The sequence below is a fragment of the Brachypodium distachyon genome, chromosome 2 (assembly GCF_000005505.3).
Source record: "Brachypodium distachyon strain Bd21 chromosome 2, Brachypodium_distachyon_v3.0, whole genome shotgun sequence".
NCBI classification, from domain to species: domain Eukaryota; kingdom Viridiplantae; phylum Streptophyta; class Magnoliopsida; order Poales; family Poaceae; genus Brachypodium; species Brachypodium distachyon.
The window spans coordinates 7449049-7467695 of record NC_016132.3 but is presented as its reverse complement, the minus strand read 5'-3'; the positions used below and the strand labels follow the sequence as shown (position 1 = coordinate 7467695).

General features: G+C 40.0%; 2 protein-coding genes across 2 annotated transcripts; one reads left to right on the top strand and one right to left on the bottom strand.

Moving 5' to 3' along the window:
- Nucleotides 1–1279: 1279 nt before the first annotated feature.
- Nucleotides 1280–11321, top strand: LOC100837365 (zinc finger CCCH domain-containing protein 4). The gene is made up of 14 exons (XM_003565552.4): nucleotides 1280–1530; nucleotides 2376–2562; nucleotides 4188–4361; nucleotides 4490–4637; nucleotides 5719–6027; nucleotides 6655–6801; nucleotides 6888–7068; nucleotides 7437–7720; nucleotides 7800–7916; nucleotides 8325–8469; nucleotides 8835–9100; nucleotides 9223–9414; nucleotides 9973–10494; nucleotides 10740–11321. The coding sequence occupies exons 1-14, from the start codon at nucleotides 1392–1394 to the stop codon at nucleotides 10950–10952; spliced, it is 3024 nt and encodes a 1007-aa protein (XP_003565600.2). The 5' UTR covers nucleotides 1280–1391; the 3' UTR covers nucleotides 10953–11321.
- Nucleotides 11322–12833: 1512 nt separating this feature from the next.
- On the bottom strand, nucleotides 12834–18491 carry LOC100823370 (protein pleiotropic regulatory locus 1). Its single transcript, XM_003566422.3, has 17 exons — nucleotides 18275–18491; nucleotides 18151–18175; nucleotides 17955–18054; nucleotides 17059–17140; nucleotides 16898–16957; nucleotides 16658–16739; nucleotides 16255–16347; nucleotides 15925–15988; nucleotides 15718–15803; nucleotides 15524–15625; nucleotides 15357–15440; nucleotides 14945–15005; nucleotides 14794–14860; nucleotides 14642–14719; nucleotides 13818–13882; nucleotides 13482–13559; nucleotides 12834–13246 (listed from the first exon to the last, which is right to left on the bottom strand). The coding sequence occupies exons 1-17, from the start codon at nucleotides 18409–18411 to the stop codon at nucleotides 13074–13076; spliced, it is 1437 nt and encodes a 478-aa protein (XP_003566470.1). The 5' UTR covers nucleotides 18412–18491; the 3' UTR covers nucleotides 12834–13073.
- Nucleotides 18492–18647: the final 156 nt, after the last annotated feature.

The following is an 18647-nucleotide window of genomic DNA, read 5'->3' as shown; positions in this document are numbered from 1 at the left end:
ATCTTCAACCTCGCACGCCTCACTTATGTTGAGGTTGCCCACCTTACCTTGGAAGACATCACACAACGTCGGTTGGCTTACAGTTTTCCGCCCGCTAGCCTTGCCCTGGAACCCAACTAGGCGTTGCGTTTGTGTTGTCCTGGGGTTTTTGTGCGTTTTCCCCTTGTATAGCAAAAATGTCACCTCTTTGTAAATATTTGTTGCTCTCTTCTTAATGAAAAAGCAGTGCTCCTGCCCGTTCCTAAAAAAAAAAAAACTCATGACCTTAGGGATATATGAGCAGCACTCGATTTCATGGTCCGGATGCCGAGAAAAAGCCAACATGTGTCTTCACAGTTCACATGTGACAAAATGAGTCATGCGCCGGTTTGTTTCTGTTATGAAAAAAACCTGGCCGCAACAAAAATTTAAACTCAGGGCCTCAGAAGTGTATGCCTTTTGCAGATTTGATGAAAAGGTCCCTATTTATTCTTCTTTTGCCCCGTTCGACCATGTATGTTCATCTACGAAACACGGGCCGTCAACTTCCTTTTTTAGCACCCGACGTCGAGACTGAGGCGAGAACGAGGACATTGACGACGTCGCCAGCAACCGAGATACCGCCCAAGCCGCGGCTTCAAAGATGGGACGACGACTCACCACAATATGAGGCTTCGAAATACAAATAGTTCATGTGCCAGGTTTTTTTTAAAGAAAAAAACAAAACGACGCAGACCTCATTTGCCAGCGTGTAAAACCATGTGTCGGTTTTTCAGTATCTACATCGTATAATGTACCTGTCTCCAAGTAATTGGACCGGTGCATCCCTTTTTTCAAGTAATTGGACTAGTTTGCTTCCGCAACTCAATTAGTTGGACCTATGATGTTTTTACCTGTTGTAAAAACTTGGTAGCAGTTTTTTCATTCGGACGAAATTCACACGGAAAATAGTACGCGCTGACCCATCTGTAACAAAAAACCGAGGAGCGGTATTCTTCCCCAAGAAACGCCCGTGTAGCCTGGAACGGAGGAATGGCCGGTCAACACGAGCGGACCCACTGACCCACTTGTCAGTCTCACGTCAGCCACGCCATCCCCTCCTTCTCATTGTCGCCACTCGCCAGCTTTGGAGCAACTGGTATGGTCAAGAGAGGTCGTGGGACCGAGACCCTTGGCGTGGACCTGGTCTTGGTGCACCGCAGGGTCACCCCCCGTTCCCGTGCTCTCCTGGGGGTCGGTCTATGCACCGGGCCTCTGCCTCAGGGGCGTGTCGCTTCTTCAAAAAAGGAAACCCACCCCCCACGACTAGTACGGAGAGGGCGCGTGGATTTGTTGCAGTGCAGGAGAAAGGAAGGGAGAGCCCGCCGCCGTCTCCGGAGGAGGTGGAGGAGGAGACCTCTGCCGCCGCCAGTATGGCGGTCATGGCGGAGGTGGGGCCGGAGGAGGCGCCGCGCCGGCGGCCGCCGCTCCCCGTGGAGGCTCTCCGCGACAGGATCGTCGAGAAGGTCAAGGAGAACCGCGTCACGCTGATCGTGGGGGACACTGGATGCGGTAAACCCTCTCTTCGCTTTTGCTTTCGTTTATTCCTCGATGGGTTGCATTTGGGTGACTCGATTCCCTATTTGGCTTGGATGCTATTTGGGGTTTTGGGGGAGGTTTAGGCCTTTTGTTTGTTAGCGGAAACTGAGCATTTCGTTGGCCTGCATTTCGGCAAACTTCTATGTTTGGTTCCTGGCTAGCTGCTGCTGCTGCTGCTGCTGTGTTTTTTCATCTGCTGTTTTGATGGTGTTTTTGGTCCATAGTGGGTGGTGGCATTGGGGGTTTTGGAGTGGGGTTTCTGCCAGATTGGGAAAACCAAACCTGCAAGGATTTTCCAATTTCAGTTGAAAACTTGAAGGATCTCTGCCTAGGGCTCTTCCTTGTTTTCTATTTCAAAGGGCTTATTCCTTTTAGGGGAATTGGTGGATCACGGAGGAATGGGTTTCGGGAGAATGGCGGTCCTTGAAATTTCCTCTTTCCATTATTTTGATTTCTTCTGACGCTAGTGTGGATCTGCCTTCTGCGATCGGGATTTTACTGTCAATTGTTTTGGAGTTCAGATTTATCATACGGAGTAATTGATTTCCGCGTTGTTGGAGACTTAGCGCTACAAGTAGCTATTTATTTTTCTCAAAGTTTCCTTTGCAATTTTTATGTCGTTGCTTTCATTTGCCTTGTTTTAGACTTCTAGGATTGCATCCTCAACTGGCATGGTGGAATGGTGTAGAATCACTAGGGTTCACTTGATGTCAAGTTTCTGAAATTGTTGTTAGTCTTAACTCTGCATAACGAGCCTCTAGGATGCAATTTTAGTCCTAGATTAACATAGTATTGATCAAACTTTTGTTTCATGGCAGGAAAGAGCTCTATGGTTCCCCAATTTCTCCTAGAAGAAAATCTAGAACCCATCATGTGCACACAGCCTAGGAGGTTCGCAGTGGTAGCCATTGCTCAGATGGTAGCTGAATTTCGCAAGTGTCAGGTAGGAGAAGAGGTTGGATATCATATAGGGCACTCAAATGTGTCAAATCTCAATTCAACAAGGTAATTTCCTCACTGAGTCCTTGATCCCATGACAACTTACCCTGAGTTTGTCATCACACGTTTCTTTTAAGTTTGAATATAGGCTCCACATCAAATGGTCGTGAATATACACGTGGCAGGCCCATCTGATCCGTGTCATAATTACAAGTTAAATCTTGTAAGATCGTATCAAATAGCGGTGCAGATCCTACAACATGTAGGATCCCACTCTTACAGCTATTTCCTATTGGATATAATCCTATCACTGTTTTATGATTTGATCCTTGTCGGCCAAAGTAATCCTACCTAGGACCACCATCCTATCCAAGCTCACACTTCCGACTGTTGCAAATTAATCCAAGTGTGATAACTGACATTCTCAAGACACAAGACTCAACGGTGGTCCATCCATGTATTTGCTGGGGTCCATGTTAAGCAGCTTGAACTAGTCCTATTCAAAGTTTACCTGCAGGTTTGGCCCAACCGAAACTGGGTCTTTATTATCCTGAAACTAGCCTATTCTGAGCATTTATGTCAACTTGCTGGTCCAGTTTGGACTTACTGAAATATCTGGAAGTTCTGCCGTTACTTGAACCTGGCCCTGCTCTCCTACTTTTCCAATTCTAGATTAAACAAGTCCATTGATTGGTAAAATGCAAAAGGAACAGCACTGTCATAGAGTATTTAGGAGCTTTAAAGAAATCAGCTTCACCACCAAGTCAAAGGCAGTATAGATTGGATACTGGTGGGTTGGCTGTTGTCATTTCAACAAGAGAAAGTCATCATGCACTTGCCTTTCTTGTAGTGTTTCAACTATTGTATATTCCATTTAAATATTTGATTTGCGTGTCATTCACTTTTCAAACCAGTAATACAGAGAAATAAGCTTCCATATGTGCATCCTCATATATTTATGAGTATGGTGAGTTTCCACATTAATAATAAATGTTACTTCAATGCTGATTATTTCCAAATGAATAGTTCATAGGCATATACAATCCGTGGCAAAAAAAAGTGCAAATAAATAATATTTGCTTGTGGCGTTTTAGCATCCTTTTTCCTTGTCTGTCATCCTGCCCACAAAGATATATCATACTCTGTACCTGTTTTTTGTCCTCGTTATAGTCGTGAGGTACATGATGAGCTGGATTTACTGCCTACAAATCAGTTATATAGACATTATCATGAAATCGATTGCCATGATGGCAGTATAATGTGTAGTTCTAGCCTCCTTGGCTCCAAATTTCCAATATACATAGCCAGACGTGCACCATTGAAGAAAACTATTTTCAGAATGTCATTTTTTTTAAAGTAGTCACACATGTAAACATCATGTCCTTTATGTGCATGTCCATATTTATTAAAATGATCATTTTCTGCAACTTTTCTAAAAATCTGTTATTTTTCCCATGGCACAAAAACAATCTTTTCTCCATGAAATTTCATAAGCATATGGAGGACTTGAACATTTACATGTGCAGTTTTTTGGGAATGTTTTCATGATTAAGTTTGTTTTTGATTTAATGTCCTGTCTTCATGTATCTTATCCACCTGAACCTCATGATCTTCTCACCCATCTGTTGCTTCTGTCATATACCATTTGTGCTATGTCATCGACTTTCAAACTTGTTAAATGTATGAATCAGGTCAAAAATTGTTTTCAAAACAGCTGGTGTTGTGTTGGAGCAAATGCGTGATAAGGGTATTGCTGCATTGAAATATAAGGTTATTATTCTTGATGAAATACATGAAAGGTCTGTTGAATCTGATCTTGTCCTTGCTTGTGTCAAGCAGTTTATGACGAAAAAGAATGACATAAGGTAATTACTCTGGTAACATGCATTAGCACATTCGATCAAAATTCAGTCATAGTATTAACGGACTACGTCTACCTTACAGAATAATCTTACATCCTTCTGATTACCATGTCATGTCACTCTTGACATAGGTTGGTTTTAATGTCTGCCACTGCTGATATCACAAGATATAAGGAATACTTCAGAGATATTGGAAGGGGCGAAAGGGTTGAGGTGATTGCCATTCCAAGCAGTCCACGTACTCGCATTTTTCAGAGAAAAGTCCTATACCTTGAGCAGGTAAATGTTGTAGCTCACATCAAAATTTAAGTGCTATATCATATTCTGCTTTACTAAAGCTATCATTGTTCTATATTTTACTAATACATCATGGAACTTTCATAATAACTTGAATTTTTTCTCCAAGATGGATATTATGCCAACTCATCATCCTAGTCAGCTTACTCCCACATGCACTGATTTTTTTTTCAATTCCAGTAAACCAAGCTTAGTACAGTGATCAATCTGATAAAATTTAAGCTAGCATTGACATATGATTTGAGAGAAACTTGTTGTTTTAGTTTCAGGATCAAAGTTTGGGTTAAAAATTCTGATCGCACATAAAATTTCGAAAACATTCCAGTAAATCATACATATTTCATTGACTAATCAAGTAAAATATAGCAAAAATTGACATATGTTTTAGTTTCAAATTCAAACTGCACACAAAGTTTCTAGAAAAATTCCAGTAAATCATAAATTATTCATTTACTCTTTGGTAAAGTTTCAGCTAAAATTGACATACAGGGTTCGAGTTGATCATTATCAAACCCATACCCATGAGCATAACCATCGCCCACCAACGACCCTATCCATGGGTCTAAGGTCGTACCCATGTCCATACCCATCAACTAAAATTGACAAAAAATAATTGGGTGTAATGTGAACTCTTCAACAAGTTTACGGGGGTAAAATGGACTTCTCTCCATTTTCAAATATGCAATGTATTCTATAATTGTACTACTTAACCAATATATTATCGCCATTTCGCAGAATGTATCGTTGAACCATAGCTATTTCAAATTACCGACTCATGCTGAGTTTAAGTTATGATTGTCAGTTTCTTTAATTAGGTTAATTTGTTTATTACTACTACTAGAACTTTGGTTCAATCCTTATATGCACCTCCAAGTTGAACCCCTTTACCCGCGTGACCCTAGAGGCGTACAAGGATTTAATGTTTCTCTTACAAGGGGTTGTGAGTTTTCGCTCTAAAATTTGGTTACCTTGATTTATTTTTACACAATCGTGATTTATATCAGCATCTTCTAATCTGTTTCGTTACTATCAATTATCACCTGATGCAAAGAAATACTGCTAGATTGCTGATATTCTGGAGATGAATTCTGAGTCACTTTCTACAAAATATTGCTCTGGGGTGTATGCTGATGCTGATGCTGGTCTTAACCCTGATGTGTATCAACTCATCCACAAGTTACTACTTCACATACACCAGAATGATCCAGACATTGAAAAGAGTATTTTGGTTTTCCTTCCTACATACTATGCGTTGGAGCAGCAGTGGATCCGTCTGCTGTTTAGTTCAGATTTCAAGGTGCACATTCTTCATCGCAGCATTGACACTGATGAAGCACTTCAAACTATGAAGGTCTCAAAGTCTTGCCGAAAGGTATGAATTGTTGTATTGCGATCCAGCTTAGTGCAATTAAAACTTTCTTACCTGCAAGATTATCTTTTAACCTATGTGGTGTCACTAGTGAGACATGGTGACAAAATTTTAACATTTTGTCTGGTATATTTGTCGTGTTATTTGCTAATTGTCTTCGCATTGTTGATGTAATTTCAGAGGAAACGTCTCTCTTCACTACTCTTATTTATCTGCATCCCATGATATCTCTAATTAGCTGGAGGTTTACTGTAGATGTAGCCCACCAAAGTTCTCCCTCCTCCACTGTCAAAGAGAGATCTGGGTTTCCTACGAAAGAAAAACTTTACACCGTTTGCCTTCTCACTGTAGTGACCACGGTCCAACTTCCATTGGGAATAGCCGTAGGCCCAGGATTCAATCCCTGGCCTCTCGGCATTGCCAGCTGTCCCCTCTCCCTGGTATCAGCCTACATAGTGCCCCAGTCCCTAGCAACCATAAAATTTGCCATTGCTTTAGAGGAAAAAATTAGCATGGATGTATGAGTGTCTACATGATTGGGTCAATATTTTATTGTCAATTGATTGTAACTGAGTGTGTTAGAGAAAATTGATTGCAAATGATTTTTCTGAGTTGCACTTTTTGTTGCAGGTCATACTGGCAACAAACATTGCTGAATCATCTGTCACTATTCCAGGAGTTGCTTATGTTATTGATTCCTGTAGATCATTGCAAGTCTATTGGGATTCAATCAGGAAAACAGAGGCAGCTGGGCTTGTATGGGTTTCCAAGTCACAGGTTGATCTCACAACATAGGCTGATGTCATTCATTTTAGAACTTACTTTTGACCCTGAAGCTTGCAACTATTTTTCACCTTTTCTAGGCTGAGCAGCGGAAAGGCAGGACGGGCCGAACATGTGATGGTCAAATTTATCGCTTGGTAACCGGACCATTTTACAAAAGTTTCGATGATCATGAACATCCTGCCATTTTAAGGTTATCGTTAAGAGAACAAGTGCTCATGGTTTGTTGTGCAGAGTCCAGAGCTATGAATGATCCAAATGGTACTTTTTAATTGCAATTCGGCTATTTTTTTATTGACGTTTCTTTTCACATGTTATGTTTTTGTTATATTTTCTCAAATTTATATTTTTCCTTGTCCATATTTCAGTGACTGCACCCTGTGTCCACAAATGTTTATTTTTCATATTTTGCACAGCCTTTTATATAGACTTTGGCCATTTGCTTCCAATAGTATGTTTAGTCAAATTATAAAAAACACCAGATACTTCTATGCTTATGTGCATAGTAGCAATCCAAGGTTTCAAAATTTTGACTATATGCGTTTTGAAAACAAACATTATTTGCAATTCATGTTCTTTATTTTTAGACCAAGGTAATATTCTCACTAACATTTACTCATTTTTGCCAGTCTTGCTGCAAAAAGTTCTCGACCCACCAAATTCGGATGTTATTCAAGATGCATTAGACTCACTTGTTCAAATTCAAGCATTGGTTAAGCCAACTTCTCCTAGAGGGCGCTATGAGCCCACTTTTTATGGCTGTTTGCTCAATAGCTTGCCATTGTCATTTGATGCTTCTGTTCTTACCCTGAAATTTGGTGAGGTTGGTGCTCTCCATGAAGGAATTCTGTTAAGCATTATGTTGGATATCCAACCACTTCCTATCCTGCAACCTTTTGGCCATCAAGCGTTGGTATGTTTCTGTTGCCTCGTGAAAAATGCTTAGATCTGACTCAATGCTGTATTAGTTATCCTACTGTCTGTTTTTACAGTGTAAGATGTTCAGAGACAATTACTTTGATGAGAGTGGCAAGCTGCAAGTTGGTAAGAAGGAAGCTACACTCATTGGAAACCTCTGTGCATTTCAATTTTGGCAGCGAATGTTTAAGGTACACTAACCAGTATACCACTCTCCAAAACAGCTTTGGCTTGATCCCTGTGCCTATTATCAGAACCTGTTGCATTGGACAGTAGGCTATTTTCAACATTGATAGAAGAAACTTTCAAAACCTTGTCATAGTAACATTTACTAATTTGTTTGCATGTGAGCATTGTGTCTTGCCCCATAAACTCAAAATCTTGTTTGTATGCTACTATGCTTGCTTCTCTGCTTAATGAAAAGATGCGAGCAGTTCAACATTTTCTCTGTTAGTTCCATTCCCAGTGAATGACTATTGCTGGGATGCTATGGCCTTGGCTTGAGTGAGATTGATTGTCAATGAATCAAGATGCACTGATTGTTGTCTTGTATCTAAACATGAATTATATCCTCAAATTTGTAGTTTCATATATTTCAGGACATGTATCGACTTGAGTATCTGAAAAATGTGGTGAGCACCCAAGAGGCGACAGCATCTCATCCCTCCATCTCTAAACCTGAAGAAGTGTGGTGTGCATTTCATAACCTTGTGCCAGGAGCACTGAACAACATCTCCGAAATTTGTATGTCCTTTAACCTGTTGTACTCTATCTAGTACTCCTTCCGATACATAAAAAGTGTCGTCCATTTTGTACTAAGTTAGTACAAATTTTGTACTAAGTGGGCGACACTTTTTATGGATCGAGGGAGTAGTATTTTGATCGCTCATTGTGCATGTTTTGTAGTGGCCGGGTTCTTTTTCACACTTATATGTACATTTTCCCATTACAGATTGTAGAAAGGGGTGCATAGTGTGCCACGAGGAAGTGCTTTGTGTTCAAACAAAATATTACAATTAGTTTATGTGACAACCTACTCAAGCGCCAGTTGCAAAATACTTCAGAATTGTATGTGACATTGATTGTTATCAACTCTTCATTTTGAACAGATGATGATGTTATGAGCACGCTGCACCGTTTTAGGCCGAGTTTTCTTGGGAAAATTAATCCTCCAATGTACCTTCAGCCTTCTGAATTCCACCATGCATGTCTTCACCATGAAGTACTTGAGATAGAGGATATGAATTCACTCTTGTTGGAAGCTGAGAATCCTCACTTAGATTCACAGATGAAGTGTGCTGCAACCCCTTATGTTTCTCCAACTGATTTTGGGGCCGCTCTGACTGTTGTAATACTGCAGACGCTCATCAAGGAGGTGTGTTGTTAACACTATGCATTGTCAAATTATATTTATACAAGAGATAAATTAAATAGATGTTTGCTAAACAAGTATTATAAATATACTCTGCGACCATAATGATTCTTGATTGTTCCCAGATGAAGACACAACTTGCAGAGGACAAGAAAGTTTCTTGTAGAGAACAAGTTCCTGGTTATGTTAAACAGGCATTTGAAAGTGAGATGTGTGTGTTCTTTGTTCGTGGATCTTGTACTCGAGGGGACACATGCCCCTTTTCTCATTCGTCTCGTGCCCGCAAACCAGTATGCATGTTCTTTCTCACATTACAGGTACAATATTGCAGCATTTTATTTATTTATTCACATTTTCTTTGCTCATGCCACTTGCATTATGGCTTCTTCTTTTCTCTGAACACGCATCTAAATGTGTGTCATTTTTATTAGAAGGAAGCATCAAAACGACATTAACCGTACAACAAAATCCAGCCAGAGAGAAAGAGTAAAAAAGAACAAATTAACTGGAACAACGAAAATAACGAAAGAAACAAAAAGAACTGTAAAGCCCTAGTGCTACAATGCCACTCATAATTGACAGTGTTATGTTATAAGCCCTTTGTTGTGTATACTGTTGTGTTTATATTAATTCAGTGCAACCCATTGACAAGACTATCAACAAATTAGTGTTGATTTAACCAGTCAAATCCCTTCCTCCACTCACTAGATGCCATTAACAACAGAACGGTAATATCCCAGTTTGCTTTTGGTTAAATCTATTATAGTGTAGTTTACAGCTAAGAGTGATATTCCGTGCATCAGTTTAACCAAGTATTTAGAGAACTGGATGTGCATGATTAATCTTTAATCTGATGTTTGTTCCTTATTAATCAGGGTTGTAGAAATGGTAACTCTTGCTCATTTTCACATGATTCTGGTTCCTTGAAGTCTTCATCTATGACATCTGGAATATGCTCTCAAGAAGACAAAGCCACCTCAGTATGTTGTAAAAAGTTACTGCCTGCAGGTGGAGATGGGTATATTCTTGTCATGAATGACAAAAATCTGCAGTTCTCTTGTAAACTTTGTCACTATTATGACCCCAGTAAGATAGTTGCATGTACGCCTGGTCTGCATTCTGTTGAGCCGGATTTAGTGACAAACGGCATCTTGATACTCCAGAATGTGGCTGATCCATCTCATCTAATTATTGGCGGTGAACATAAACTACCAGTTCCATGGGCAAAACTACAGCGAGTTTTATGGTTTGCTGATTTTGATTCTGATGAATCAATCAATGAGAAAGTTCTCTTGCAGAAGTTCTTTGAGAATATTGCCATCAAGACCTTGTCAGAAACATTGTCTAATTTGCAGGTCATCTTGATCATGAATAACACAAAATTTGTTCACTTGCAGGTATGACATTTCTTAATTTCGAATTGCAAATTAAAATTAGTTCACACGCGAAATACAGCTGAAAACTACAGGCCTAATTTGCCTTACTGTGCACGAATGGTGATAGATATTTGTTATTTGCCTGTACGTTATGGGTATGGCCTGTTAATGTCCTACCAGTATAAATTCTTCAGAAGTTCAGTGAGTCAACAAGTGTCATTTTATTGGTCTACTGCCAAATTTGACAGCTGATACTGTTTTTACAGGTGGATAGATTGGCAAGGGAATGCTTCTTTTTTCTGAGTGAATCATTTATGTTCGACGAAGCAACCCTCGGATGGTTTACAGACACCCCCAGCTATCCGAATGGGATGCAAGTATCAGCACCAGTTGCTTACCTATTCAACATGCATCCTCCTACTAGCATTCAGTTTGGTGATTATCCAGCAGAACTGCGCAAAGGCTTACGCAAGTGCTAGTTCGGCCAGTGCAGGTTTGCCAAATGTGAATAGCTAGGTCAGATACGAGCCCCATGTCATCTGAATTCTTCCACGCTAGAGAATTTTGCCCGTGTAGTAGAGGTACTATTGCAGTGACCAACGTTGGCTCAACTTTAACTTCTGTGAGAGGCCAGAGGTTAAGTCAGCTCCATAAGTTACTTGGAGTGTCGATGTGGAAGATGTTGGTACGGAGGGAGCTTCGCAAGGTCAAATCCTGGACCATTTGAATTTTTTTCGTTTTTCTGGGGTTTCTATGTGATAAGAAAATTGCTAATTGCACTTCTGCAGAAACGATCTGGATAATGACATGTTTGTTAGTCAAAGTTTGCCGCTCATTTAACTTCCTTTTGTCTCGGTGCAAAGTTTGCCTGTCGTTTCAGTTTTTAAACTGCAATAGCATGCATAGAAAAGGTCAAAAGGAGGGCTTCTTGGTAAAGTTTTGATTTTCGGTTTAAATTTTTAACTTAATTTGGATGTCTCAAGTTTGTCAAAATTTGGATGTATCTACACATGACCTAGTGTATAGATGCATTCAAATTTAATCAAAATTGAGACATCCTTTGTAGGACGGAGGAAGTACCAAAACTTACCAATAAATAACACTCTTTCAAAGTCTGCTAAAATTCTATTTTGTGGCTGCGCAAGGAGGCGCTGGTATTAATCCTGACAAATTTTGCTTAGGTACCTTTGAAATGACAAGTAGGCTTAAATGTATGAAATGGCAAATATTTTTATACACTAGGCTCATACGTACATATACCACCGACCTACATTCTTTCGTGCTGCCTTCGTGCTAAACGATTAGCCAAATGCTTTGGTCGGGTTTTGAAAGACTCCGACATTGTTTGGCTTGGGTCTGTGAGCATTGTGTTGATGCGGTATGAATGTATGATGTAACGAGGCCCCGGATCGTATGCAAGCAACACGTCGTAAAGACATTATGATTGTGTGATCAATAAATTGCTCGAGATTGTTGAAAAACCAGGTAGCCAAATGTACGCTAAAATCTTCAATGTAAACGTTCGGTCTACTATATATTTAAAAGGACTCTTTTATCCATGACGTATTAATATCACAAGATGTTTCTAACAAGGTAGAATCACATGAGAACATATGGTCCAACTCAACTGAACTCGAAGGATTAGTTTCGCATTGCTGAAATGTGCCGTGCCTGTGAAAAAATACACATGAAAATAGAAAAAAGTTACTTAGCCAAACATGAAAATAGCCAAAAGCCTAACTCAGGTAGTTGGTTCCTTGTGGTGGAACCAACCCATCCAGGTTTAAATCTCCGATTTGACGTGGTTCTCGCATTTTCAGGAACTAACCGGCGTTGTGCTTTCAGTGGGAGTGACGTACCCGTCAACTACGAGGCGCGTGTTGTGAGTTCGTCAACCTTAAGATGATGTGCCGGACCAGCCTCTCGAAGGTACTCGTAGAGGTAGGGTGTGCGTGCATACTTGTGAGTGTCTGCGTCTGTACTGTGTTTCCTAAAAAAATAATAGTCAAAAGCCGGTTGGAAAGTTGGATTATTATAATCCATCTCAATCTCAATGCCAAACTCACCTAAACTGCACCTCAATGTTACCACCTAAAATTGATCAAATCCAGCCATTCATCCAATATTGTCAATGGTATAAATTTTAGCCCCACCTTTCTGTGATTTAACTGTCTGATTGGCGAATTTTTAGAAGGAATGAACTCCTGGCATTATAGGATGAATGGCTACCCATCGGCTACACAGCATCAGCTATTCTCGTCAACATCAGCCATTTCGAGAAACCAAACAAAATACATACGGAGTACTGTTCATTCCGGCAAGATGGCAGTTTCATAGACACTACAAATACCACTAAAACAGAAAAAAGCAAATTAGAATTTTGATTTGATGCATCGCCAAAACTCCAAATGTGATATTAGCATGGAATAAAATTAAAAATCTGCAAAAGAAAACATGTCACCAAAAGCTGTTCAAATTCAGCAATAAATACTAGTACAAAACAATATATGTATTATAGAGTTACAGATACGTTAGAACTTAATACACCAATAATACAGGCCCAACAAAGTCACCACTTGACTTTGTAACTTGTGTGGCAATCAGTATCTCCGGATATCCTTTGGGGGCTTGAAGTTGATGGGATGGGTTTCTGGTGTAGCTGTTAAATCTTCTCTCCACATCTTTATAGTTTTATCTGCCTCGCAGGTCACAAGCCTCGATCCACTATTATCGTATGAAAGGGCATATATACATGCTTCACTCTCCAGTGATCCTGAAATTGGAGACGGAAGGGGTGAGTATGGTCAGCGATTCTAGTTCTCAACAAGCACCAAGACCTACTAGACCAGCACGGCCAAGCCAAGAACACAAGATTGGACGATTCAACAGCAACTATGCATCACCCCTCATCAGAGAATAAATGTTGCCAGAAAATCCAAAAAGCTGAGCTGACTGCCATTTGTCCACTTATTAGTTGCTAACCAATGCAAATGCAAAATAATACGTACCCGGCTGGACAATAGTCTGTTCTTGCTGAAAATTATGGCCACTCTTCCAATCCCAAAACCACATGCTTCCATTGTCCCCTGCAAAAAAAAGAAAGTTTTCATTAATACAAAAACGGTCTGAATTCTGAAAGCATGTTAAGAGATTGTGAAATAAGATTTGCCTATATGTGGTCCCATAAGATCTTAGAAATAAATATGATTCAGGTTTGTATATATGGGATATGGCAATGCATCGTGAATGCAATTCACCAAATAAAACATCTATGTTTAAGAAAGTATGGTGGAGGCAGGCCCCTGATAAATTGGATGAACATGGCAAATTTTCAATGTACTTACCCGCAGTTGCCAGGACACCATCTTCATTAACAGCCATTGCATTTAGAATTGTTTTTTGCTGGGACCTGAAGGTGATAACAGACGAGAAGTTTAGTGCATCATGTGCCATATCTAGGTTAAATTGTTGCACTGAGCAAAAAATATCATATTCAGATGTAATAAGTTGAAACTGTTTTAACATTCAAATAACTCTCTTCAGTCACGCAAAATATCAAAGCCAAAGTTCAGAATCCTACACTGAGCATATTGCAAAACATTAACTCTTGTGACTACAGGGAGTATGCAGTACTCCCTCTGATCCTAAATTCTTGACTCAAATTTGCCCAAATATGGATGTATCCATTCTTAAAAAGCGTCTAGATACATGTAATATTTCGGCAACAATTTAGGATCGGAGGGAGTATATTGGAATACGTATGCACTTGTAACCTGCATAAGTTCTCCTTTTGTAATAGCAATTCTATTGGAATTGTTAGAAATTGAGTTCAAGCCTTGGAATAAGTATTGAGGATGAGACCGAGAACACCTACGGTCATAATTCCACATAAAACTATCTTAACCACTTTCCTAAAAAAAACTAACAAAAAAAGAAGAATATGTACGGTATTGAACTCTGAGCCAGTGGTGATGTCTTAATACGATTGGTTATATATTATTCATCTCTAGCAAAGCGTGGACATTTTGCTAAGGGTAAGTGGCAAGTTTTGATACTATAGCATTAATATATAGTGCAATACTTCATGCTCCTGGTTACCGTTAAAATAAAACACAAACCATGCCAACTATACATAATGTGGGGAAAAAATGGAAATAGATAAACTCACAGCATGTTATGCAAAAATTCGCCTTTGGGCAGACTAAACTTCTTTATGTTGTCCGCTGATGCTGATGCAAATGATTTCCTACATAAGAGGTAATTTGTAAAGGTTCCAATCATGTAGATAATATGAAAATGAATTCATGGCTAAGAACTGACTCTTTTGGATGCAGTGCCATAGCCCTAACGGACTTCTTGTGGTGTGTAAGAGTACACATAGTCCTCCCTGCAGAAGCAAACTGTAATGGAACAGAAACATATACAGGAAATCACTCATAACGAACATTGTTGACTTTGATAGTTAGATTACCAGCTACAAGATCCCAGAACTTGATAGTTGTATCATGGGAGCCAGTGACAACTTGTGGATCCTGAGGAATGGAAAATAAAATAGAATTGGATAATTATCAGTAGTCAGTAAAATAAATAAGGAAATACTATCCCAAGCACAAGATAAAAGCCTGGCTTAGATAATAACACAGCGATCGAACCAGAGCTGTGTGCGTGTATTAATATCGTTTTTAACTGTTTCTCGTGAACTTTAAGAAGAAAACTCAAATGTGTCACACATCAGATCAGAGAGTCCAATTAGAAGTTTGAGTTTGAGACATCACTAGATGAAGAGAATACTGAGGGCAGCAAAACTCAGTATTTGTTCTTTTGAGATAATAAGCAAAACTCAGTATTACAGTGAGTTATGACAGGTTAAATTGCTTTCTCACCGTTGGCCGAGCAAACACTGAACAAACCGTGTTATCGTGACCGGTCAAAGCAGAGATATGTGCTTTTGTTCGGATGTCCCACACCTGTGTATAAAACAAGAACATCTTAGTGTATCACGTGCTGCTCGATTTTGCATAGTATGCAACAGTAAGAAGTGATTTCATACCCTACAAACTGAATCTCGACCACCTGTCAGCAAGACATCGATTGTTGGATGGAGAGCTAGGCAGTAAACTCCACTCAGATGCCCATGATAAGAACGAATAACCTTTAACAGACAATGCAAACAAGATGTGACGAGAATGTCATTATTCTACATACAAACAAGTGAACGTGATTAATTAAATAATAAAAACAAACCTTGTTTTGTTCTAGATCCCAACATTTTACTTGTTTGTCATCACCAGCAGAAAATAAATATGTGTGCCGCTGACTGACCGCAAGTCCTACATCAATACACATTACAATCAACAGTTACTAAACTTTCTGATGGGGGTAAAACAAACATATTAAAAGGGTGTTGAGTGCCTGATGAGACCTTGCTACCCAAAACCAAGAACAACTTACCACGAACTTGTTCAATATGACCAGTCAGTGTAAGCTTCAAAGTCCCTGATGCAAGGTCCCATATCTACAACAGGACAAGAGTCAGAGAATCAATAAGTGATATCCTAAAAAAAGAGAATCAATAAGTGAACTACACATGGAAGTAGTGTGACATGTTGGTGCAATTGGATTGTTGGTTTCAAGTACGATTGCATAAGAGGGGGAAGATAGCCTAGTGCCTGAGGGACTATGCTATGAGAGATGAGATACAGGTTGCGATATCAACTGCTTGCATGCATACATGAATTCAATTAAATTTTCCAGACCATGAAAGTAGGCTGTAGGGCTCACCTTTATTGTCCTATCAGCAGAACCAGTACAGAACCATTCATTCCCTGGATCAAACGCTATAGATCGCACCCATCCCAAGTGACCACTGATTACCTGCATACGTGTATATACATCAACACAATTTCTGGAGAACAAATAATGCATTTTGTTGGTAGTGAGAAATAAGATGCGCTCATAGATCAATCAAATTCCACACATGCAGAAGAGTTTGAGGGTTTAATGGTTTTGAACAGTATAATAATTCAGGGTATGGATATTAGAATTGCATGCAAGCTCGGCATGAAACTCTTTTCCCAAGCCAAAAAATGGCCACGATATTCTAGGAACTTTTCCCTGAGGTACCAAACTTATCAAGTATAGCAAACTATACAAAATGCAACACTTAAAATGAGAAAAGAAGTACCCGATAATTCTTCCAGGGAGCATGCCATGCAGGTTTAGGCCATCTACTAGGTAACCTTTCCATTAGTGCAGATGTTGAGAATCTGAAAGAGACAGCAACATATGAGCAGTTCAAAGTACCAGCCAGAACTGCATAGTTACAATTATCACAGTTGACACAGCTAAGAGAATATCAGAAACTATATTCATGCATATTGTACACAGGCCAGATGGTAATAGAAGGAAAAGCAAGTGAATAAACCTGTCAGATGACCCAGGAATTGATAGTACTGTTGTATTTTTGCCTGGTATTGCAGAGTCACTGACGAAAATCAAAAAGGAAAATTTAGTAGCAATAAAAAATTAAAAGGAACAGAATCAGCAACAAGTTAACAACTGATAAGACGATATGAATGCACTTACGGTGCTTTAGGAAGCATAACTGGTGCAGGGATGATGGCATTACTAGTGCCTTCCCTGCGAGAATCTTTGTTGTCCTGTGTGCCTGACAAAGATAACTGTGAGCTCAAATATACTAAATGTTGAGGTTCGCACCATTCAGTTTAGCCAGTATTTGTTTAAAATGGCTTTCTTACAAAGTAAGATGGAAAATCATAGCCAGTAAACATTTTCTCAACTAGTCAAGTGATGTTATAACCAACCCTGAAGTAAATCAATCAGTTCCATCGGATTAATGTGCAGAGATAAGATTACTATACTACAATTTAACTTCCAGCTTTGGCTTCTTCCATGAATTCCAATGTAACAATACATAGTACTCAGTATCCTAACTTTCTCCCCTCTGTTTGATTTCCTCCTATGTAATGTGTAATTACAGAGAACAAATGTTGCAGTATAAGAGAACAAGGAAAGCTCGTGTAGTTATGCTGGTATCAGACATGACAAAATGTGTGCTTATGGTACCCATATCAAAAGATTAACCAAGAAATGAAAGAAAATATAGGAAACCTCCAAAATCTACAAAACAAATATCTGTCTGTATGAGAAAAAGATAAACACAGCGCAATTGCCAGAAAACATCCTGCTATAATTGCCATATGTGCCGATTTCAGCATTCTGTACACAATATACAATTGAATTTGCTAGCATTCTAACCACTGCACATGTTCCTTAAATCTCCGCTATTTCTTTTCATTAGGGTTAATCACTTGCAAGCAAGAAAGCCCGCTCTAGCTAATCGATCGTTTCCAAATGACAGGAGATTTAGTCTTCATTATCATTTTTAGAGAGTCTTCAATTTTTTCATTGTTGTGAAAAGCAGCAGGAGCTTTTGTCTAAAAAACGACAGCACAATTTACCTGGAAGCGCCAACGTGGTGGAAGGTGCCACAGCACCCTTCCCCTGAGCTCGTCCCTGATCGGTCGGCAGGTTCTTGACCGCACCATACTCCGCATTCACCTGCAAGAAAGCACCCAGCCACAAAATTTAAGGCCTTATAGCTTGCAAACAAAAGAAGGAATCCAACCAGTAGAGAACCGAGACTAAGCCACGAACCTTGCAGCTGACTCGAATCCGTTTGCTGCCACCGGCAATGAGGAGAGCAAGTAAAGATAAGCAGTTAGCACCAAGGGTCTAGGGTTTGGGGGCTTAAGGACGGGACGCGAGCGAGCTGGCTTACCTCTCGGCGTCGGGGGAGAACAGGAGGGAGTGCGTCGGCGCGAAAAGGTCAAGGGAGCGCTTGAGCGACTTCAGGCTCAGCTTCTTCAGCGACTGCGGCTCCACCGGCTCACCGCCCGCCGCCATCGACATCTCCATAGCCGCCGCCTTCGATCTCCGAGACAGCTCGCCTCTCCCTTCTCCTTCCCTTTGTCTTGTTGTCCCGTCCCGCTGTGGAGACGGTTCGCGATGTGGGCCGGGATAAAGAAATGAACTGGGCCCCGACCGGAAATACAAGCCCAAGCCCATTTGTGCGCAAAAAAAAAAATACATGCCCATATTTTTGCTTTGCTTAGCAACCTTCCCTCCCTTGGCCCATCTCGCTGCCGAGCGCC

Bases quoted from the DNA above. Each gene is read 5' to 3' on its own strand.
- LOC100837365 (XM_003565552.4), top strand. From the start codon at position 1,392: ATGGCGGTCATGGCGGAGGTGGGGCCGGAGGAGGCGCCGCGCCGGCGG. The intron at 1,531-2,375 runs GTAAACCCTCTC...GTTTCATGGCAG, and splicing joins CGTGGGGGACACTGGATGCG to GAAAGAGCTCTATGGTTCCC. The intron at 6,028-6,654 runs GTATGAATTGTT...TTTTTGTTGCAG, and splicing joins TCTCAAAGTCTTGCCGAAAG to GTCATACTGGCAACAAACAT.
- LOC100823370 (XM_003566422.3), bottom strand. From the start codon at position 18,411: ATGGAGATGTCGATGGCGGCGGGCGGTGAGCCGGTGGAGCCGCAGTCG. The intron at 15,804-15,924 runs GTAAGTTGTTCT...GTATTGATGTAG, and splicing joins TCATATTGAACAAGTTCGTG to GACTTGCGGTCAGTCAGCGG. The intron at 14,861-14,944 runs GTAATCTAACTA...TTGCTTCTGCAG, and splicing joins GTTCTGGGATCTTGTAGCTG to GGAGGACTATGTGTACTCTT.